The sequence below is a fragment of the Streptopelia decaocto genome (assembly GCF_964273445.1).
Source record: "Streptopelia decaocto genome assembly, chromosome: 7".
In the NCBI taxonomy this organism is placed as follows: domain Eukaryota; kingdom Metazoa; phylum Chordata; class Aves; order Columbiformes; family Columbidae; genus Streptopelia; species Streptopelia decaocto.
The window spans coordinates 5,016,110-5,039,127 of NC_138661.1; the positions used below are offsets into that span (position 1 = coordinate 5,016,110).

Genomic DNA, 23,018 nt, shown 5'->3' on the forward strand with positions numbered 1-23,018 from the left:
TCTTCTCCAGCTGAACACCCCAACTCTCCCAGCCTGTCCTCCCAGCAGAGCTGTTCCAGCCTCGGGTCATTCCTGTGGCTCCTCTGGCCGCTCTCCAGCAGGTCCATGTCTGTCCTGTGCTGAGGACCCAGAGCAGGACGCAGCACCGCAGGCACACGGGTTTCCCCACCCCCCCGCAGAGCCACCGCGTCCCGGCTCGGGTGAGTCACCCTGCGGGGAACGGGCCGCTCTTCCGGGCCGGCTGCGTGCGGAGCGGAGCGTACCCGGCAGCGGCCGCGCCTCCCCCGCGGCGAGGGGCGGTTCGGGACGCGGCTTCTTCAGCCGGCGGCGGCGGTGCCGGCCCGGGGAGATGGCGGCGGGCAGCGGGCTGGGGCTGCGGGCGCTGGGACTCGCCGTCCTGCTGCTGCCCGTGCTGCCCCGCGGGCCGCCCGGCGCGGCCGAGAGACGCTGCTTCTGCCAGGTGGGGGCTGCGGGGACGGGACAGCGCGGGCGGCGGCGGCTTCTTTGCGTGGCGCTGGGGACGCTCCTGTGAGCACCGCGGGGTGCAGGTGCCTCAGTGAGGCTGCTGGGAGGTGCTTGGAGCAAAGGGGACTTCTGCCCTTCCACAGGCTGGGAGAGCTGCGGTGTTCAGCTGGAGAAGAGAAGCTCCGGCGAGACCTTATTGCAGCCTTTCAGTGCTTAAAAAGGGCCGATAAGAAAGATGGGGACAGATTTTAGCAGAGCCTGCTAAAGGGCTGATGGTTTTAAACTAAAGGAGGGGAGATTCAAGCTGGACATGGGGAAAAAAATTTTTGCAGTAAGGGTGGTGAGGCACTGGGACAGGTTGGCCAGAGAGGTGGTGGCTGAACCATCCCTGGAGACATCCCAGGCCAGGCTGGACGGGGCTCTGAGCAACCTGAGCTGGTGAAGATGTCCCTGCTCATGGCAGGGGTGGCACTGGATGAGCTGGGAAAGTCCCTTCCTACACAAACCATTCTATGATTCTATGCCTGCTGAGCATCCCCTCTTCCTTGCCTTCTTACCCATATTCACTCCCTGCCCCTGGCAGGAAAGGTCTTCCAGCTGCAGGAGCAGTTCTCAAACCACCCAGGTGCATCTCGTCTGATGTTGCAGGGATGCGCGTTACTAAAATGTCCGGGAGCTGCCTCCTCTCTGCTCCTGCAGCTCTGCCGTGCTGTTCCTCCCGACTCCGCTGTCCAGGACAGAGCGTGGCTGCAACAGCACCAGCCACCCTGCCATGCCCAGGGCTGAGCTGGGCTGCCCTGCTCGTTAAAGCTCTTCCAGGGTTAGTTCTCCTTGCTGATACACCACGCAGTCCTGCCGCACTTGGTGCATCTTGTGTTGGTGTACAGCAATGAGAGAACCGGCTATAGTCAGCCGAGAGATCAAACCAAGCAGCTGGATTTGGGGGAACGGTCACCATGCAGATTCCTTTTGACTTGGCTTTGCACAAGCACATTGGCGAGATCAAGGAATGAAGATGGTAGGATGTATTCAGTGCTTATTTCTGTTGCTTTTTCAAAAAGGAAGCTATTGCAGAACCTACTCTCGCTGAATTGAAATTCTAGTGTTTAAACGTGAGTCAGAAATTGAGAGTGGAGAAAGAAAATGTAATTGTGTGCTGGGCTTTGGCTTTGCCTCCTGGGTGGCTCTTGATGCTTCATTTTCATGTGGAGATGATATACACAAGCTGTGCCGATAAAGAATTGAAAAGCACAGATTTTGATTCTATATCTCTATAGTGTTTTTGTTTATATGCTTCACACTTAACAGCGAAGCTTGTCTCCTGAGGACTGAAGCCTGAGCCAGGAGTGTGGTGTAGGATAAGAAGCCTTAACTGCTAAATGAACTGACATTCTGGCATATTAATGGCTCGCAAGCTTTTTTCCTTGGGTATGTGGAACTGGCATTGTACTTTGTACGCTGTTGGTTTGTTGCAACGCGATTCTTGTTTATGTGGTGACCTATGCTTTGCTTTGGTTTTCAGCACAAATGTTCACCTTCAGGACTTTTTCCAGGCTTTATTGCATTTGGGAAAGTGTGTTATGTAGGGCAGCATTTCTCAGCCTAACTTACCTTTTAACCCTTTTAAAAACACACTGGAGGGCTGCCTCATCTTTTTTTATGGAAAAATAACCTGCTGATCATCTTGTGTGGAGCTGGTATGGTGGTTTTTATTTATCACCAAATAAATTATAGGGTAAGCCTTAAATGGTATGTTTTACCTTCCTTTGTTTCTATACTTGAAAGCCTGGGTGTAGCTTTTGGTTTCCTGCTGTGAACCATCCCTTGCTATCTCATGGGCTTGTCTGATGAGGAAGCCTTGACACAGGGTGAATGGAACAGCTTTGGTTTCTCCATCAGCCCGTGTTGGGACAGTTGACAAGGGCTGCTTTTGAGAACACTTGCTGTAACACTATTTCAAGCACTAACTTACCAGGCCATAATTCCAGAATGGGCGTTGTGCTCTTGTCTGTCTGCACTATTAGAGCAATGCCTCACCTACTATTTTTTTTTTTACTATTATTTTAGCTCTTAATTTGCTTGGAGAGGTTGCTAACCACTCCTGAAACTTTTATTAGAAACCTCCATCTGTTACTAAAAAACACTGAAGTTTCACATAATGTTTCTGCTTTCCAATCTGTCTCATTAGCGCTGAATAACATTTCAGTATCAGAGTTCCCTCAAACTTTACAGACAGCTTGTCCCCCAGCCAGATACTCCTGTTTGCATTAACGCTTTAGTCAGCTATGAATCAATTCTCCATATTCCTAGTAGTTATTGCTCGTTTTCTATTTACAGACTGATGTCGCTGCGTTAAGGATGTGTTGCATGTGTTTGGCAGGCTGGGATTTTGAGGAGGTTTGAGGGCTGGTTTCCCTTGGGGGTGTTTCTGTGGCCAGTCTGGGCACTGAGAGTTACCTCCTTGTTACCTCAACAGACTTTCTTGCATTCTTGTAGAGCTGGTGTTCACCCCACCGCCTTCGGGGCAGGGATTCATAGCTCGTGCAGCTCCCCATCTCTGCGGGGTGGCTCAGGAGGTGGCTTCCAAGGGCAGAGCAGCTGCAGATCCTTCTTGGCTGGCAGATGCTTGCAGGTGCCATCTGACAGCACTTGGTTTAACCCCGTCCTGAGGCTCCTGTGCGGAGTTTACTTCTGTGTGAGCTCCAGAAGCCCCAGTCCTTGTTTTCTGGGCAAAAGATAAAGAGGGAAAAAGCATCTAGGCCAGCATGTACTGCTTCCAGGGCAGATGCTGGGCATGACCGTCCTCACCTGGCTGCCAGCTGCTTGCTCCAAGTGTGCTGGTGAGGATGAACAGGAGACCTGGACTGAGTGCTGCAGGCAGGCAGAGCCACACATTTGGGCTACATATGAGGGAGAAGTTGTTGGCCCTGAGGGTGGTGAGAGCCTGGCCCAGGTTGGCCAGAGAGGTGGTAGATGAACCATCCCTGGAGACATCCCAGGCCAGGCTGGACGGGGCTCTGAGCACCCTGAGCTGGTGAAGATGTCCCTGCTCATGGCAGGGGGCCACTGGGGGAGCTGGGAAGGTCCCTTCCAAGCCAAATCATTCTGTGATTCTTTCCCGCCCAGCTGGGCAGTAGATGGTGTACGGGTCTGGGATAGACCCCAAAGCAAGAGAAGAAAGCCCTAAATCCACTGCTTGGGGACATTTCTGTGACACTGGGGGAAGCCAAAGGAGGTGGGAAGAGACAGACCAGCGGTGCGGGGGGAGCAGACTGGCAGGAGCTGGGATGGAGGTAAAGGAGGCTGAGGGCAGACCTTACTGCTCTCTGCAACTGCCTGAAAGGAGGTTGGAGCATGGAGGGGATTGGTCTGTTCTCCCAGGTAACAAGTGACAGGACAAGAGGAAATGGCCTCAGATTGCACCAGGAGAGGTTTAGATTGGATCTTGGGAACAATTTCTTTCCAGAGAGGGGTGTCGGGCATTGGAACAGGCTGCCCAGGGCAGTGGTGGAGTCACCATCCCTGGAGGGGTTGAGCAGACACGGAGACAAGGTTTGCAGAGACATGGGGTAGTGCTAGAGTTAGGTGATGGTTGGATTCGATGATCTTGAGGGTCTCTTCCAATCAAAACGATTCTGTGCTTCTGAAGGAAGATGAAGTGAAGGCCGAACCCAAGGGGTTTTGTTGCAGAGTCCATGTGTGCTGGTGTTTCAACCTGTGTTATGTACACAGGTGGGTACATTGGCACTAAGGAACTGAGAGTGGCTGTTACTGAGTGCCAGCAAAACGCCTTCGTCATGCTGGCTCAGCAGCCGGAGCCGCTTGTGTCGCGTCTGTCCCGGCAGCTCCGTTGCACCTTGTCCCCAGCCCTGCCCGTGGGTCTCACACCCCGGCTGCGTGGAGCGCAGCCCATTGCGCGGCTCAGTGATTCACCGGTGCCAGCAAGCACATGGCGCATGTTTGGGACCAGATCAATTTATGTTCCATCTTAAACAACTGTTCCAGTTTTTACAGGGTGAAGATGTAGATAAATACTTCAGGGAGGAGCGGCGGGAAGTGTTTTATGGCACCACCCGTTGCAAGGTGTGTTTGACGCGGGCTGTAGCTCAACTGCTGTGACAGCAGGAATTGAAGTTCAAAACAAGAGAGTCTCTGGCTGGATAGAGGGCTGAAAGAACAGATTCTGGGGTGGCACGTGGTCATGGAGCAAGAGAGAACTTCTGTGGTGAAGATCTGCCAAGTGATCTGATATAGAATCACAGAGTGGTTGTGGTTGAAGGGACCTCTGGAGATCCTCCAGTCCAACCCCCCTGCTCACACAGGATCACCAGAGCAGATCACACAGGGGGGTCCAGGCGGGTTTGAATGTCTCAGAGAAGGAGACTCCACACCCGCTCTGGGCAGCCTGGGCCGGGCTCTGGCACCTCACAGCAAAGAAGTTTCTCCTCATGTTCAGATGGAACCTCCTGTGTTTCAGTCTGTGCCCGTTTCCCCTCACCCTGTCCTGCCCGCTTCTCTGTGTCTCAAAGCGGGTCAGTGCCATTTGGTGGTGGCATCACTGGGGCTTAGATCTGGGTCTCTGAGGGACTTGGCCCTTGGTGCTGTCATCTATACACCTTTGGCTGTGAGCTCTTCTAGGCTGGGCACATACGGGTGATGCCACTGGGCCTGGCTGAGCTGTTCTCAGCAGCTCGGTGGCATAGGAGGCAGAGCCAGAAGGGGAGCAGGCCAGCGATACCTTGTTTGCCACATGCAGCCCAGGAAAATTGCCCATTTCTGCACAGTCTGACTGAAATCCTTGGAGAAAGTTTTCCCTCTGGCTTAACCAGCACTTGAGTTGTCCCCAGAGCTTCCCCTTTGTGCTGCTCCCACACGCATGTTTACAGTGGCATTGTGGCTTTTCTAAATCGAGCAGTGGATATTTGGAGATCTCCAAAGTAGGACCTATATCTACTCCTGAATATTGTGGGAGCACGTGCAGTGCTTCACCCTGGATCATTTTCAGAATAACGTTTCGCCGGATCGATTCTGGCCTGAACTGATTGCTGGATGTAGCAAAGACAGGCCCGGTGCAAATGGTTCACTTGAGGCCTTGTCATTCCCTTCCAGTGACATGTCTGTCCAGTGTGGACACAGAGAGCAGCTGAAGATTATCCACAAATTATCCTTTTTGTAGGCCACTTTTAGACCTGGTCTATAAGCTGTGTGCCTCAGAAGATGCCATGTTTCCAGGAAATAGAAACAACCAAGTACTGTTTTGGGGTTTTTTTTTTGTGGGTTGATTGTTTTTAAAATTTTGAAACAGCTTTAAATTGGGTAACTGGATTAGGAAATTGCGTCTGTTTTTTACGAGGATGATTCAGGCTAGTGGAAAGCTTAATTGCTCTGCTGTTAATCTTCATTACTATGCAAAGTGCCTGATGGAATATGGCGCATACGTGAGGATGAGGCAGTGGGCCTCAATGCAACCAGAAGAACTAGAAGCGAGCCTCCAAATAAAGTGTTTTAACAAATTGTGGAATAGGGCGTTCTGACATGGTTTGATAGATTTCCCTTCACTCCCCCTTAGATCAGTGTGGCCAAGTACAAAATACCAAAGCCCTTTCGAAAAAAGCTGTTTGCAAAATACCGATTCCTAGTACGGAGCGGTCAGGTTTGAGAGCCTGGATTCCTCCCTCCTCTGTGCAGGGTGGTGGGGAAAGACTTGCACTTGACTTTAAGGTGCTCTTATGCTTAATCCAAGCTATTTTTCTCCTCCCTTTCCCGTTGTGTGTGACTCTGTGCTCTGAGGGCAAGCGCTCCATCTCTGCCTTCCTTCTCGGAAGGAGGGCAGGGAGCTTCGTTTCTACAGCACTAATTATCAGGGTTTTATTTAAGCTGATGTGTAGTTCTTCCTGAATTATCTGAGGGCTCTCTGGAAATGCACGTGGCTCATATTTCTCACATGCCTCTTTTTTTTGTGTTTGTATGTAGTAATAATAATAATAATAATAATTTCTGTCCTGTCTGCTACCAGAATTTTGTAGGCTTTCTGGGACAGAAGCGGCAAGAGGGTTTCTTATCAGAAACTGTGGCAAGCATCCTGTTCTTTGCTTCATGAATCAATAATATTGATTTAAAACAACTCTCTGATCTTAAAACCCAGTTTTATCCTATACTGGGGAATGGCAGCTTGCCACGTGTTGTGTTGTTATATCAACATCCAGGAAAAATCCCTGGCGTGCTGTTGGGAGTGAATGAGTAGTAACACTTGATTTTGGCCAGGGTGATTTCCCCAAGTACTCATCAGGGGGTGTGGGGGAAGCAAAACTACTTGTGTGCTGTGCAGCTTTGTCATCCAGACAGTCATCTACGTGTCAGAAAGCCAGAGCTGGGTTTGTGCTGCTGCTTTGTTGTTTGTCTTCAGGGCTCGCACACAGCTTGGTGAGTTGTTTGGGATGATGCAAGAAGTATTGGCTTCCTGCATCAGATTCGGAACAAATGTTTTCTTGCCAAATGGCTCTGCCAGGCGAGAGGCCGTGGCGGTTGCTGTGGCTCTGATTAAATCAAACACGTGGCTGCAGCACGGTTGGTTAACAAGGGCTTTCTGTGAGTGCTGTAATCTGCCAGTAGCGTTATTATTGCTGAACTGGGCCCTTTTGCAAAGGGCAGCTCTCACCTGTGTGCCATCCTGCAGGAGTGATGGACTTCTTCATAGAATCATTTGGGTTGGAAGAGACCCTGAGGCTCACAGCTGTTACAGCCGCCCATATCCGTATAATATATATAATATGGTTGTGTCTGATATGTGGACAAGGGCCATGTGTTTTGTGTATGTGTGTGACATGGTGCAGTTGAATGTATCTGCCATCTCTGCTTTTTAAAGAGATGGAAGTGTCCATCTGATGTCTGTCATTCTGACATCAGTGAATTCTGATATATCAATGTGTGTTTATTTGGGAAAAGTGTTGCCAAAAAAAACTCCCTGCTCCCAAGCCACAAGTACAGGACACACCCTAAAGGATACATCAAAAGTACTCTGCCAGTTCAGCACAATCTGATTTAATGTTATTTAATTCCAATTAAACTTAACTAGTGGACTCACTGGTAAAATGAAATAAAATTATGGGTTGTTTTATTGTCTGCAATGTTAAAAAGTACTGCTAAATTGTTCACATTGGGTTGTCCTTTTCTATCCAACAGGTTACTGGTCACTTAGATGACTGCACCTGTGATGTAGAAACCATCGATGCCTTCAACAACTACAAACTCTTTCCTAGACTGAATGAACTTCTGGGAAGTGACTATTTTAGATACTACAAGGTAATTTTCTCATGCAAAAATTGTATTTATTTCGTGTGCTGCTGTTGTTTTATTTCTTTAATTTCCCTTGATGTGATTGTGAATCTTTAAAAATCAGACACCCGCATTTTAATCCTGATCTGTCAAGGGTGCAGTCAGTAAGTGGGACTCTTCTGTTATCAGGAGAATCTTAAGAAGATGCACAATTTTAATTTATTTTTAAATGTGTTTTTCCCTCTTAAGACCTTTAGTGGTAGACCAATGAAATGACTTATTTTGTTTAGCTGTTGCTCCAAAATGTTGATGGCTGGAGATCCACAGTTTGTAACTTGAGTGTTCTTAAGTGTCTTCCCATTGACATGGAAAGGGGGTTTAGTCACCAGACGTTCAGGTGAATTGGTGGCTGCCAGACCATTGTCATTAGGTGGATTCTGAAGAGCGACTGTTGCCTGATTGTTTCTGCAGACAAAAACAAGTATTTCTTCTTCTGTAAGAACAGTTTAGAAAGTTTCAAACCTCACTGCAAATTAGAACAGATCCATATATAAGATTACTGGCGTAGAGCTGCCTCTCTGTGCTCCCCATCTCCACAAAACCCACAAAGTCTTGTTAACTGTTGTTTTGGAAAAAGGATACTTGATACCAACTCACAGAAAAGCAAGACCAGGATTTGTTGTAGAAGTTAATGTTGTCTCCCTTTCCAGTACTGGGATTTATAACAGAAATGTTAAGATTGATCTGAATGAAGCATAAATGGAGATGTCTGTGTGAAAGAAGAAACAAAGCAAAGATTACAAGAATAACCTGTATTGATAACAAGGACATGAGTGATAGCCTGGTAAACCCCAAGCGATTATTTGTTCCCATCAAGCCCAAAAGGTGACTTGACAGCAGAAGACCTGGGCTCTGGCCAGAGGAGGATGGTAGAAATTCAATAAACGAGGAGCAAACCATCCCCGAGGTTCATGAAGTGAGCAAAATTCCATCTCGTACGAGAGACGATTGAATGAGCGTGATCAACTTTGTTTACGATAAATAACACCATCTGTTTCCACTCTCCCTGCGCTCAGCCTTGCTCTGAGTTTTGTTGTTATCTCAAGTCTTGCACCGAGGCGCCGAAGATGAGTCTTGGTGAACTGTGGTGCGGAAGGTTGGCTTGATCGCGTGGAGGAAACATCTAATAGGATAATGTGTTATTTGTAGGTAAACCTGCAGAAACCTTGTCCTTTTTGGGATGACAACAGTCACTGTGGAATGAGAGACTGCGCCGTAAAGCCCTGCCCATCTGTAAGTACTAAATTCATTCTTTTGCCTCTTTTCCACATTTGGCTTTTGCAGACCAAGAGGAAGAAGCAGGCAAGTGACTGGATTTTCTCGTTATTGTAACTAGAGCAAAACTGTGGCTGTGATGGAGCTTTCTGGTATCTGCGAGAGAGACAGAAATGCTAAATTCTGAACATTAAAGGAATGTTAAATAATTAAAAGCTAGGCTTTTAATACCTGACCCTCTGTGAATGGCCAAAAACTTCTCACGGTCCCTCTTTCATTTTTGGTATCTGTGACATATTTTTGGGGCAAATCTGTTGTTACAAGAGGTGCCTCTTGTGTTAGTTGCCAGGATATTCAAACTGTTGGCCCATGTGATTTGCTGGTTTGGCTGATAAATCCAACCAGGCCCCTTCCAGCCCTCTCTCTTTACCTGAATAGGCGCTTTCCTCTGTTTCCCAGTACAAAAGCAAACGCTCTTGTCCCTGTATCCCGGACAAAAGGGTTTTGTTCGCTGAGCTAAAACGCCTTGAGTGCAGGTGTCTGCCTGAAAAGAAGGGGAACAGAAAGGGAGTGAATGAGAACTTGGTTTATTTTCACCTGTAATTCCAAATGGGTTGCGTTGAAGCAGGTGTCTGTCCCCCTCACCTGCTAACTCCGTGGTAACCTGACGTAAATATCAAAGCTGATATGGTATCTTGACATGATCTGGTATGGGGGTGTGCGTGGGCATCACTTGTTATATAAATTCTGATATGTATGTTGAATTTCTCTGTCTTCTCTCCCATCAACTACCCTACTTGTCACACAAGTGTCCTTTCCTTCCCTGGTCTTCAAATATCACCTATTGTGGACTCAAAATAGAGTGATGATTTTTTTAATTCCCAACTGAAATAACCCTACATTTTGTTTAAATACTTTTTTTCCTCAAAAAGGATGTTTCTGGTAATGATTATGACCAATGCAAAGGAGTAATGTTACAATTACGTTAGTAGTAGTAGTTAGAAGTTGTCCTTATTTTAAGAACTGACTGCGTTGCTGCTGGTTTTAATTATTTTGATTTGGGTCCGTTTCATTCTGAAAGTAACAAAAATAACTCATTTTCACTGCTTAATATTTCTCTTCCTGTGCTGTTGGCCATCATAGCATTTGCTCCTGCAGCGCAGAAGTGGTCTTATTGCCTTCCTACTGATGGAGGAAATGGAAGTTGAGGAGTATTAGGGCCTGATTGCCTTGTGTGTGGGGCTGGCAAGCCTGACATTACGCTATTGAGTGGTAAAAGTGAAGTTTTAAGTTAAAGTTTTTAAATGGAGCGCTGGCATCGCCGGCAGACAGACATCAGCTGATCGGAGGCAGCTCCAGCTCCTCTGAAGTTTATATTGGCTTCCCCAACCTCAGGCTTGGGTAAGCAAAACAGAACCTGGAAGGCTGCTGACCTTTGCAGAAGAGTCTTGCGAAAAATCAGGATAAAGCACCCGAGAATATTGCTTAACCTTAGGCTGTGGAGGAGCCAGAAATTGGATGTGTTGTAAGCGAAGCTGAGGGCTTTGCTTGCTTTCTAACTTCTAGAAACTGCGGTAACCTTCCTAATCTTTCTCCAAGATCAGGCTGAAAGGCCACGTCAGCCCCAGATGTAGCAGATGCTCAATTTTGTCTTTCAGGACAAAGTCCCTGATGGAATCAGAGCTGCAAGTTACAAGGTGGGTGTGCTGGGGTGCAAATGACGCTGCTTTACGGACCAGTTTGTGTCACTGCAGCTGATAAAAGCCAAAAAGCCGTGTTAATCAGATGGGCAGCATTTGTCAAGATGAAGTTTTAGCCCCTTCAAGTGTTTGGCGTGTGCTAAAGAGGTGGCTGCCCTGAGGTCAGGTATTCCCTCCCACTAATGTAGAGCATTTTAGGAGACTCTGTCACAGAGGCACCCCAAAAGTCAACTTTAGGTGGACAACAAGTTCCAAAACAGATTTTATTCTAGCCGGAAATTATAGCCAATAAACCAACTAGAAACAGGGTTTATACAATTATTTAGAACTCTGAGAACATAAAATACAGGTTTGGTTATCAGTTGAGGAGATTATTGGGGTACAACAACATGAGAATAATGAGGATCCACAGTGTGCATGCACACACTCACAAGAAACAAAACCAGAGCCCTCTGACTCCAGGGGACCCACAAGAAATAATCACTTGCCTGGATTAGGCGAGGACTCGTTCAAGGGTATATCCAGTAAACAACCACTCACACAAGTGAGGAGCTGAGGTGCTCTCAATCATGGAAAGTCTCCTTAGGCAGCGTCCCAGTCTAAGGGGAGGGCTCCCGTTAACAGACCCGATGCTCCAAGAAGGTCACTCGAAGGGGGGTTTTGACAGGGACCCCATTTTATAGCCTGGTCAGATCTGGCTGTGGGCATTACAACATGGTCCAGAAGCTTCTCAGCTTCTCTGGGAACCTCCTTTGTTGAGGAACCTGTCAACTGACCAAGGGTCCTGCCCCACCAGCTGGCGGAGGTGAAGTCACCCTGCCCCGGGGTAGGGGAGGATGTGACTGTCAGCACCTTGGTGCCACCCTAGATGTGTAGGTGGGGACAGGCACAGTGGGGCACAAAAGGTGCTAAGGAGCCATCAAGTGCCCCATTGAAGGCTCTGGATCTCAGGGGGATGTGCAACTGCCACAAGGTCTCCAAAAGCAAATGTCCTCAGGCACAAAATGCTCCTGCAGCAGTGCCAGGGGCTGCTGGCAGTCCCTCAACAATCACCACAATTGCCTGAACCTCTGGGTATCTGCAGGCACCCTGTGGAAATATAGGGCGGGATGAATCATAAAAGTGTTTCTGACTTCAACTGGCTAGTGGATTAAAGGCAGAATTATAACAGTAGAAAAACTGCTTTTTAATCTTCCTCTCTCCGCAACCCTTTGTTTTTCAACCCAGTATTCAGAAGAGGCCAATAACCTTGCTGAAGAATGTGAAGAAGCCAAGAGACTTGGAGCTGTTGATGGCTCTTTGAGGTTTGACTTCTTTATCCATAAACCTTACTTGCCTCGAAGGATACCAGCATTAGTGCCGCTTTCTGATGGTCCTTTTCCACTTTGTTTGCAGCGAGGAAACCCAGCAGGCAGTGCTCCAGTGGACACGGCACGACGACTCTTCAGACAGCTTCTGCGAAGCTGATGGTATGGGGACCTGTTTGATCTGACAAGCCTTCTAATGGGATTTTAAGCACCTCTGCAGAACTTCAAGGCCAATGTGTAATATTTCAGCAAGCCTGGAGCATATCTAGCATTTTGTTTCCTCTTTTCCACACCCCCTGCCCTCGATATTTTGAAAATACAATGCAAATATAGTATTTCTGATGAAGCTTCGTTGCTGGTCAGGCTCTTGCCGTGCTTAGCAAGTTAGCAGTTTGGATGGAGCGTGCTCAGAATTTGCTTTGCCACCAGCGGCCTCGCGCTCCGATAGCTCTGAAGGCCGGTGAGCTGCACCCTGCTGCAGTGGGTTGGTGTGCAGCAAATATTATGCACCTGCCTCTCTGGAGAGGGATGAGCCGGTCTCTCTGCTGGGAAGACTGTTTGGTATGCGAAGGGGTGGCTGGATCAGCCTTGGAGGATGACTTTTTCCTTCAGAAGTTTTTTCTGTCACTGACCCAGCACTCTGCTTCGCAGACATCTATTCTCCTGATGCGGAATACGTGGATTTACTCCTGAATCCTGAACGCTATACTGGCTACAAAGGACCAGATGCCTGGAAAATTTGGAACAGTATTTACGAAGAAAACTGCTTCAAGTAGGTGCTTTGGGAGACAGATTCCACCAGCCTGAAGGCGCTGAATTTTTTTTTGCAGAGGGGCTGCATGTGCTTTAACTGTTCTGTTAGTCCCCGTCCCCCGTCTGTGCTGTGATGCTGGTACAGTGTGGGCTGTGACAGGAGGGGATGGGCTGTGTGGCTGCCCCCTGAGCCCCCCCAGCTGTTCTTTGTCCCACAGCTTGTCCCGCTGCAGCTTCCCAATGTGGTGAGACAGCAGCCTGGCAGGGGCTGCGCGTCTCTGTGTGACGTGGTCCTGGGTGCGCGGTCGTGTCCCCCTGGGCAATGCACTGGTGAGGGGAGCTCAGCCCATTCTGTGCAGTGTGAAGTCGGCTGGGGGTACCCCTGGGGCTGAGGCACAGTGCTGGTGGGCACTGGGCTGTAGTCCTGCCTGCTCTGAGCTTCCTGGAGCGAGTTGAGAGAAGGGAACGGAGCTGGTGAGGGGCTGGAGCACAAGTGTGATGGGAGCGGCTGAGGGACCTGGGGGTTCAGCTGGAGAACAGGAGCTGAGGGGAGACCTTCTGATCTCTGAACTGCCTGAAAGGAGCTTGGAGTCGGGGGGGGTCGGGCTCTGCTCCCCAGGAACAAGCGCCAGGAGCAGAGGAAATGGCCTCAAGTTGGGCCAGGGGAGGTTGAGGTTGGATCTTGGGAACAATTTCTTCCCAAAAAGTGTTCTTGGGCATTGGAACAGGCTGCCCAGGGTAGTGCTGGAGTCACCATCCCTGGAGGGTTGAACAAACACATAAATGAGGTTCTCAGGGCCATGGGTTAGTGATGGACTTGGCAGTGTTGGGTTAATGGTTGGGCTCGATGGTCTTAAAGGTCTTTTCCAACCAAAATGACTCTACAATTCTAGTGATTTCCTCCCTGTTCATACTAGCATACCATGTTGTGCCAAGGCCACGGGATAATGTCCACTAGCACCTCAGTAGACACTTGAGTTTTCCTGGGTGTTCTTTCTAAAGAAAGAATTTAAAAAATAATAATAAAAAAAAAAGAGGCGGCCACATTTTGTTCTACACCTTTCCTGTCTAAGCAAAGCTGAGCACGGAAGGGGTTCTTAGATCTCCTTAGGCTATTTGACTGCAGAGAAGCATTACTATTACACAGTAACTACTTCTGCTGTGCTGTGTTTCTGCACAGCAAGGAGCCACTCGCTTATTTACATATCTTATTTAAATGATTTTTTTTTTCTTGTAGGCCTCAGAATGTAAAAAGACCTTTGGCATCTGGTAGAGGTGAGACATTTCTTTATCTCGCTAAGTGGTTTAGCAGTGTTATGATCCTAGCTCCAGGAACAGTAAATGTTCTCTGAGCTACTGCTACTGAATGAGAAATATGTTGTAGCTCTTTGATCAAGTGTAGAATTTTATGGCTGATGCAAAGGCACCTGGAAGTGTGACTTTCTAGCATCCAGCATGGAGAAATTAAGGCTGATCCTCCGTTCCTGGAAGAAATGTGAGCTTTGGAGGGACTGGGAGCAGGTCTGAACCCTGAGCTCTTCCTTGGTCGCTGGTTTCTATGCTTGGCAATGCCAAACCATCTGTATGGACTGAAATAAGAACCTGGCTGGGATCCTCTGGGGAAACCATCCAGTAAGAGAAACTCTGCCCTAGAGACTAAGGCTAAGTATGTAAATAAAACTAGGGAAGGGTTTTGGAAATGTAAGAGCTTCTTGCCCACGGCTGTTAGGAGACCCCATGTCTCCTGCTGTCCTGTCTAGAGCATCATCAATCTCTCTTCATTTGACCTGAGCGCCATCCAGGGCTGTCTCTTGGTTTTCCCTAAACTGTGGAGGTGCTTTCCCCCGGCCTTTGACCCTGGTGCAAAGCATTGGCACTTCAGGAGCAGCACCGGTGCAGGAAATGTACAGTGTGCTTTAAAATAACAGCAGTGTCCTTTAAAATATCGGCGCTCCCCCTGACCACCTCAGTTCTTTAGGGCAAGATCTGACTGAAATAATCCAGGGACGCTGCGGGGAGAGGGTGGAATTGCTGTTTTGCAGGTGAGGAAGCAGGAGAACGTGAAAATAGAGAATCTGACCTGAAACCTGCCAGAGTTGCTGCAAGCAATTAATAAACTGCAGGAATGAGAGCTGGGGTGTTTGAGTGTCCTGTCAGAGGTCACACAGGAGATCTCTGGCAGAGGTGGACACTGGTGTCCCTTGTTTTCTGCTTCAGCTCCGTGGTGGCTTTGCTTCCTTTGCAAATACTGATCCCTCCTGCATTGGGCAGGTTATTCAGGAGCGTTGCTCATCTGCTGTGTCCACTGCTGCAGTCAGATTATGTTTTCTGTGTTTGGAACACGCTGGAGAGGCTCGTTCTCTTGTCAGAGCCCATTAACAGGGCGATCTTAATGTTTGTGGTTTGGAGTTTAATTCTGGTCATGTGTAATTTTTATCTCATCTTTTCTCTCCCTTCACCACTCGTGCTTTGTTTTGACCAGGAGATGATGGAGGTAAGTGGCACTCTGTTTTTACTGGTAACAGAAACAAATGTAGTGTCTTTATCTTGCTGTCACAAGCTGTACCATTAGATAACACACCTGGTTGGGCAAAATCAGAAGTTGTCTTGAAATTCTGCTGTGTTTCCTTTGGGGAGGCCCTTCTGAGCTCCCTGTCCCATCCTTGTGTGAAGCTCTTAAAAAGCACCAACAGGTTTTTAAGAGTATAAGTCCTATTTGAAGGCCATCACTGAAGTGTCCTAAGCCTTCAGGGAACGGGGGTTCTATGTGTGTTTTTCCATGGCTTGTTGTTACTGAGAAAGCAGCTTTCAGGCTGGAGCTTTGAGAAGACTCTGGCAGCTGGTAAGAGCTGGGGAGGGCTGCGTACATGGCACGGCTGTGTCTCCAGATTATCTCCAAATCCATATTTGTATTCTTCAGATTACTTTCAAGTAGCAGCGGGTAGGTGAAACACTGACTTTTGTGATTGTACACGCTCACTTGCACTCTTTTATTTTTAATAAAAATACCAATCTCCCCACCCTGGCCAGAGGAGAAAAGCAATCCATCCATGATCCTTGTTTCCCCCTACACTATGCGGTTCTGCAGCCCTTGCTGAGGTGGGTGGGAACGACCACGAATATGTTTAGCTGCTGCCACACCGTGTCACAGAAGCATCAGTCAGAAGGGTGCAGGGGGAGAACTATTTTCATGCTCTTCTAAGGCTCCTCTCCCCGCTTCTGTGAACGGGAGCGGGCAGAGGTTCTCTGGGGGCTCCTTGGAGGTGGCATCAGGTGCCACCCTGTCTCATTGGCGTATCATCCTGTTTTGCTCCGAAAGAAGTGGCCTAAAACACGACATGGTGTGTTAAGGCCCTCCCGGTGCTGTAAGGCATCTCAAACTGATGTGCTTGTTTGCCTTTTGTTCCCAGGGCAGACGTTTTACAAGTGGCTGAAAGGTAATTATTTTTCCTGAAACTCGGTTGCTCTTCCTGGGCTGAAGGCTGAAAGGCTGGGGAGTGGGTGGGAGTTACTGGCCGTGCTCAGGTGGGATTAGATTTGACAGCCAGGAGAGGGGAATTCAATGCATGCTTTCAGTATCTTGAAGTGCTCATTTCTTTTTCAGGTGTCTGTGTAGAGAAAAGAGCTTTCTACAAGCTCATTTCTGGTCTGCATGCAAGCATCAACATCCATCTGAGCGCCAGGTACCTTTTACAAGGTAAATGCTGCTTTTCTGCCTTAGTTCCTCTGCGTCTGTCCTAAATTGGCACTTCTGTGGTTCCACTAAACTCCAGTTCCAGCAGCGTCCAGGCCTGTTTCTGTGCTTTTCGCTTCCCCCCCCCAGCACACAGGTTGTGTAACAGAATCGGGAGTGCAGCTACCATGTGCCTTCAGGTTTGAAAATGGCTGGTTGGTGCTCTGCACCAAGACTTCCAGTGCGTATTCCTTCTGTTCTTGCTCCGAGGTTATTTTGGAGTGGGTTTCTAACTGCATATTGAGAACATCCCTTCCTATCCTGGCATTAGGATGATCAGTTTAGCAACAATCTCACCCAGACTGTGAAGTGCTCAGCGGTGCTTTTCCAAGATGCTTGATCCATTTCCATATTCCATTTCCTTTGTGTCCCTTTGTCAATAAGTAGCTATCCGAAGAATCTAAATTTCAGCCCTGGGCTTGAACATTTAGGGCGATGTAAAAACATGATTTGTGCATCTTGTGTGGCCAAGGGCCATGGGATGCAGGTTCTGACTGATTTCCTCAAGGATTTAGTTGTGGTACTTTTGAGTGGTACCTGTGGACTGAATCTACCACCTTTATTCTGCTAAAGCTTACAAAAATCGAGTACAGATTTAGAGAGAGCTGTTTGGGTAAGTAATTTAGATTTAACCTAGTAATTGTGTTTGAGTCTCTATAGCCCATGTAGGCCTCACCTCAATGTGAGTTAGTCCATGTTAGAGCTGGGAGATAGAATAACAGCAGAAACATCAAAGGCAAGAGATGAGTTGGGATTGCAGAGAGGATTAGGAAAACACGGTTGGTTACAGACAGCCAAGTGTGTGTCTTTGCTTGGCTTGTGTAGAAAGGGACGCGTTCTGCTGGGAAAGGCTGCAGAATCACAGAATCATGGAATCATTTTGATTGGAAAAGCCTCTCAATATCGAGTCCAACCACTAACCCAGCCCTGGCACTAACCCATGTCCCTGAGAACCTCATCTCTGCATCTATTTAACCCCTCCAGGTGACTCCACCACTGCCCTGGGCAGCCTGTTCCAATGCCCAAGAACACTTTTTGGGAAGAAATTGTTCCCAAGATCCAACCTCAACCTCCCCTGGTGCACCTTAAGGCCGTTTCCCATGCTCCTGGCGCTTGTTCCTTGGGAGCAGAGCCCGACCCCCCTGGCTCCAAGCTCCTTTCAGGCAGTTCAGAGATCAGAAGGTCTTCCCTCAGCTCCTGTTCTCCAGGCTGAACAGGATCATCTCCAGATGATCCCTGCTCTGAGATGATGTTCCTCAGCTGCATCCATGCAGGGCTTCCCATCTCCAGTTGCTGTGAGCACATCGTGCAGAGTTGACCTCAGCTGGGAGCTGGACGGGAGCCCATTCCTGCTGGGCTGGTTATCCACTGGTGATTTAGAAGATAAAGCTTCTGCCATTTGGTTTTTCATTTTTATACACCGACTTCATGTGACTGTGTTACATCTTCCACTACATACTTAATATTATATAAAGTACCCGATAGGATGAGCAAACATTCTTTGTGAAACTTGTGGGTTTGATAATGGAAAATAGAGGTCAGTCTCTGTGATCCTTGGCTGCTGCTGTTCTCTTGCATTTCCACAACAGAAGGAATTAATTCTCTTAAGATGTCCCTGGTCATTAGGGAGATTCTGAGCCTGTTGTCCTCACGCTGCATCCCAGGGTGATGACATCGGGAGACCCGCACTATTTGCTCTCAGGAACACTCAGCCTGACTGATGAGAAACTCTTCAACTGATCTAATTTTAAAATTTAAAATGAGCAGCATCCATTTTTAGCTTTTGCTTGGAAGCCTGGGTGGTGTCTTAAACCAACTGACAAAGGTCTGCAGGAATTCTGCATTTGTTGGGGTTTGAGTTTAGATAAATCTTCGGTCTTTTGACTCCTGAACAATTTGTGGTTCGTGAAAGGGCTGTGACTATTATACAGCTTGGATCTCCCTGCTCAGGTATTTTGCTGTTGTTTTTTTAAATTCTCCCAGATACCTGGTCAGAGAAGAAATGGGGCCCCAACGTTACCGAGTTCCAGCAGAGGTTTGATGAAGTCGTCACCAGAGGAGAAGGTCCCCGAAGACTCAAGAACCTGTATTTTCTCTACCTGATTGAGCTGCGGGCACTTTCCAAAGTGCTGCCCTTCTTCGAGCGCCCAGGTTTCCAGCTCTACACGGGCAATAAAAGTCACGACACGGAAATGAAAAACAAATTGCTGGAAATTCTTCATTTGGCCAAGTAATTAACCTCTTCCCACCCTTGAGTGTGCTTAACCTTTGACTTAAAGCACCCAGAAAGGCGGGTTCTGGGTTTGTTCCTATAGTGAAACAGTGTGATTTATGCAGTAGGGTAATATCGCTGGGAACACACTGGTATCTGTATTCAAGTTGCAAACCAGGGTAATTAAACCCACGGTTTAATAGTCTAGGCAGCCATTTGGATTTAGCAGAGTTGAATTTAATAACTGCCTCTGTGTCAGCCCCGAAATTGGTTACCTGTTTGACTCATCTGTGGAATACCAGTGTGTTTTAAACTAGAAAAAAGTCTTAAACCTGTTTGTAACAGAGGTTTGGGCTATTGGGCAGAGTTTGGAGTAATAGGAATGGAAGATACTGGAACCAGATAGAAATGAGTGTCTCCTAATGTGATCGATGTTTGAATTTATCTTGTCACGCTCCCATGCTCTCAGTGCTTATGTCTGTTAGAAAACAGGCTACAATTGCTTAGAAACCACAGAGTGATTGCTGAAAATGTCTCTAAAGTGAGATGCAAGCTAAAATTGAAAGTCTCCAAGAGATTTAAGAAACAAGCAGCTTGACTTAAAATACATCTAGAGATGTCCAATGCCTAACACCTCGTAGTTTCATCTGCTCACTTAACCAGATGCTTCAGCTGTACAAATCAGCTGTGCAGAGATAAAACTCTTTTCATTCTATTTCAGGTCTTTCCCACTGCATTTCGATGAAAACTCATTGTTTGCAGGGAATAAAAAAGAAGCTGCTAAACTAAAGGTAACTGGCCAGTCCTTCCCTTTGGGGCATTTGGTACCTGAAGGGTATTTTCAGGTGTGCTTCTGGGATAATAGGAGATCTGAAAGGGACCCCAGTATGTGCAAGGTATCGGGTATTTCCAATTAATTTTGCTTTCTGAATGGTTGGGGTGCTGGTGGGTAACCACAGATCACAGGGTGTGCCTGAAGGAGAGTGGGGGTTCCCGCTTTAGGAAGCATTTCCCTCAGTCCCACTGAATTTAGCCTAAAGTCCAGGATTAATCATAGAATCCTAGAATAATTTTGGTTGGAAGAGACCCATAAGATCATCGAGTGCAACTATAACCTAACTGGCACTAACCCACGTCTCTAAGAACCTCAATCCATTATTGGATTTGGATTAAGACACAGAAGAAGTCACAATTAGCGCATAATCACGATCAACTCTACTGTCTTTTCCCCTAGGAGGAATTTAAGCTACACTTTAAAAATATTTCTAAGATAATGGACTGTGTTGGCTGCTTTAAATGTCGCCTGTGGGGGAAGTTGCAGGTAAGCTTTGTCGGGAGCTGGGGACGTGTCTGCAGCACCTCATCTGATGGGACTCTGGTGTGCAGATGTGGTTCATACATACTGGTCAGCTCCTAAATACAGGTCGGTGCTGCTGGGATCGTTTCCTGGTCCGGTCAGCAGGATGCAGCGTGTTGATTCCAGCTTGCCAGGGCTGGCAGCAGTTGTTTTTGCAGTTGAAAACTGGGTTAAACCTTCTACAGCTGCTCCCAAAGAGAGGGGAGGGGGCGCAGAGCATCTGGGTGCCCTAAAATTGGGAGTGTGAGATCTGCACTGAATTTTACACATGGTTGAAGCCTCTGCTGGGCAGTTCTGCAGTGACACTCGAGTGTCCTGATGCTGTTCTGCGCCCTTCTCTGAGCTGTGCTAAGTGAAATCCAAGCCTGGCTTTGTTAAGATGATGTCAACAGGAATCCTTGCAAAGATGAAGGGAAGTCAAGTTAAACGTGTGAGTCAGGCCCTGGATGTCTCCCCGCTACTGAATGATCTTGTTTGTCACGCACAGACGCAGGGCTTGGGTACGGCGCTCAAGATCCTCTTCTCTGAAAAACTGATAGAAAATATACCTGAAAGTGGCCCCTCCTATGGATTCCAGCTGACAAGACAAGAAATCGTTGCCATATTTAATGCTTTCGGAAGGTTAGTTTGACATTCTTTTCCTCTATTTTTACACAAGTTGCTGTTGTTACATCCTATTTAAGGTTAAACAGGCAGTTCTTGTCAGCAAACCGGTGTTAACTCCTGCTCTGATCATAGTGGCTCATAAAGAGGCTTTCAAATGTCAGATGATGCTGAGTGCAACAGTTGGAACAATATTAAACAACTTCTTTATACTTGACATTTCCATGAGGGATTCAGGGAAGCTTTTGTATTAAAATATAAAGAATTTGTGATTTTTTTTTTAAATTTTTTTAAGAAACTGTGACTCTGTCCTCAGAGCACATTGTCCCCAGACAAGAGTTGCTGTTCTTGTTCTGTTCTCACTTCAGAGCTCTCCTTTAGGCTTCACACTTCCAGCATTTTCTACCCAGATGTGTTTGCAGCGGTTGGTTGAACAGGAATCCATCTGTCCAGCCCTTGCAGAGCACTGGATGTGGAGTTTTGGGCAGAAAAAGAGGCTAATGAGGCCTTTAGCGGGGAGAGGAGACTGCGAGACCCTTTGGTTATACATTACTGCTCAGTGGTGTTCACAGACCCTGGAGTTCCTGCAAACTGTTTTTACAAAGGATTTTCTGCTGCCCAGCTAAAACTCTACCCTGGAGACATTCAGCAGGAAAATCTTATGATCATTTTGGTTGGAAAAGACCTTTAAGATCAAGTCCAACCATTAACCTCACACTGCCAAGTCCAGCTCTAACCCATGTCCCTAAGAGCCTCATCTATGCATGAGGCAGGAGATTAAAAAAACAAAACAACCAATCAAAAAAACCCAAACAACCAAAAAAATCCTTCAGAAGAAACGAGCTTATATTGCACAGAGACTCTGCGGTTTGCCACACAGCTGGTAATATTATGGTGTGTTTCTGGACCTGTAGTTAATGGGTTTGTCTGATCACTGCTGAGCTCTCTGTACCATCTTGTTCTGCCATGTTTCTCAGTGTTTACTTCAAAAATCTGTGAAATTAGTGAAGGGCCTGGTTGTAACCACAGCCTAATTTAGCTGAAATTCCAAATTTTCTCTTCCTCAAAGCTCCTTGAAGCTTCACTTGATAGCAGCCCCTTTCTCTTGAATTTTAAATAAGGTGTGATGCATTCATTGCTCTAATGTTTCCCTTTTGCTTTCTTTACACGCAGGATTTCAACAAGCGTTAGAGAACTGGAAAACTTCAGGAACATGTTACGAACTATGCGGTGAATTCACTGGAGAAAAGAGAGACTTAAAGTTTTACTGCTTTTACTCTTTAAAAATGGACAAACACCATCGTTCCATCACACTGGCAGCCACTCCATGGTGAAGACCACTTGCTGGACCTCCTGTTCCCGGCTGATAATCTGTAACCTGCTGATGACAAATATTTTGTACAAGAGGGGAAAAAAAAAAAAAGCTATTTTCTTTTTGTATAAAAGTGGAGACTATATGTAAAGTTTATTTTATATACTGAAAGATCATTCTGAATAACTTTCAAATAGTGGTGTAATATTTTGCCTTCAGAAGCTGGAGGTAGGGAAAGAATTGTGACACTGAATAAAGGTGAGGAAAACTCCTTGTCTGCTCCATGATTCCAACCAGCTCCTCCCTTGTCTCAATGTGAACTTTCTGCTGCATAAGAAAAACCTGCAAAGGATTATAGGAGCCTCAGAGCTGCTGTTGTACAAAGGCGGCTTCCTTTTCCTCGCACAACTTTCTTGTGGCAACAGGTTGCTTGTGATGGTTTGTGCTGCGCTGATGCAGTGTTGTAAGCTTTGGTCATCGCTTCCTTGGTGATTGCAAGAGGAGATGTCCCAAGCAGCAGCACGCTGGAGGAACTCTGCTACTTGACATTCAGCCTCTTTAGGGACCTGCTTGTCTCACGCTGGGGCTAAGAAGGGAAAAGGACATGCCCACCGCAGGGCTGCTGCTCCTTAGGGGCAGCACAGAGCTGCTCAGCTGCTGAAGTTGAATTTTGCCACTCCAAGGACAAGCAGCCAGGGAAGTAGGACAGGGAATGGCTGTGGCAGGGCAGGGGGGCCCTCCTGGGCCATGCACAGCCCCCGCACCCCCATAGCAAAGGAGTGACACCCCATCCCTGCTGCCAGCTGGGTGCCACAGAGACAGAGCCAGCCCTGATTACACCATCCGCCTTTGCAACCAGGGCAAAGGAGACGGGCTCAAATGTGGTCAGCACTGCCATAGAAGACACCCACAGCCCAGCCCTAAGCTGCTTTTTACCCCAGAGCCCCCAAAAATGCATGTGGGGGCAGGTGCTGCTGTGCAGGAAGATGCACCATGCACTCCAGATCAGCTGCTACTGTTTGCAGC

The 23,018-nt window shown here is 47.5% G+C and overlaps 2 protein-coding genes across 2 annotated transcripts in view; one reads left to right on the forward strand and one right to left on the reverse strand.

The window, feature by feature from the left end:
• The first annotated feature begins 222 nt into the window (after positions 1–222).
• ERO1A (endoplasmic reticulum oxidoreductase 1 alpha) lies at positions 223–22,263 on the forward strand. The gene is made up of 14 exons (XM_082058196.1): positions 223–460; positions 7,648–7,767; positions 8,950–9,033; positions 10,674–10,712; positions 11,943–12,019; positions 12,111–12,184; positions 12,674–12,794; positions 14,013–14,086; positions 16,380–16,472; positions 18,492–18,738; positions 19,442–19,511; positions 19,955–20,041; positions 20,565–20,698; positions 21,854–22,263. The coding sequence occupies exons 1-14, from the start codon at positions 350–352 to the stop codon at positions 21,912–21,914; spliced, it is 1,392 nt and encodes a 463-aa protein (XP_081914322.1). The 5' UTR covers positions 223–349; the 3' UTR covers positions 21,915–22,263.
• GPR137C (G protein-coupled receptor 137C) overlaps positions 9,054–23,018 on the reverse strand; it is a 32,132-nt gene continuing 18,167 nt past the window's right edge. Inside the window, exon 7 of the mRNA XM_082058195.1 lies at positions 9,054–9,559. Within this exon, the coding sequence (XP_081914321.1) occupies positions 9,532–9,559 (28 nt within the window). The 3' untranslated portion in view covers positions 9,054–9,531. The remainder of the gene's footprint in view (positions 9,560–23,018) is intronic.

Coding starts and splice junctions, on each gene's coding strand:
- ERO1A (XM_082058196.1), top strand. CDS start 350: ATGGCGGCGGGCAGCGGGCTGGGGCTGCGGGCGCTGGGACTCGCCGTC. Junction 461..7,647: donor AGAGACGCTGCTTCTGCCAG/GTGGGGGCTGCG, acceptor TCTATCCAACAG/GTTACTGGTCACTTAGATGA. Junction 10,713..11,942: donor TCAGAGCTGCAAGTTACAAG/GTGGGTGTGCTG, acceptor TTTTCAACCCAG/TATTCAGAAGAGGCCAATAA.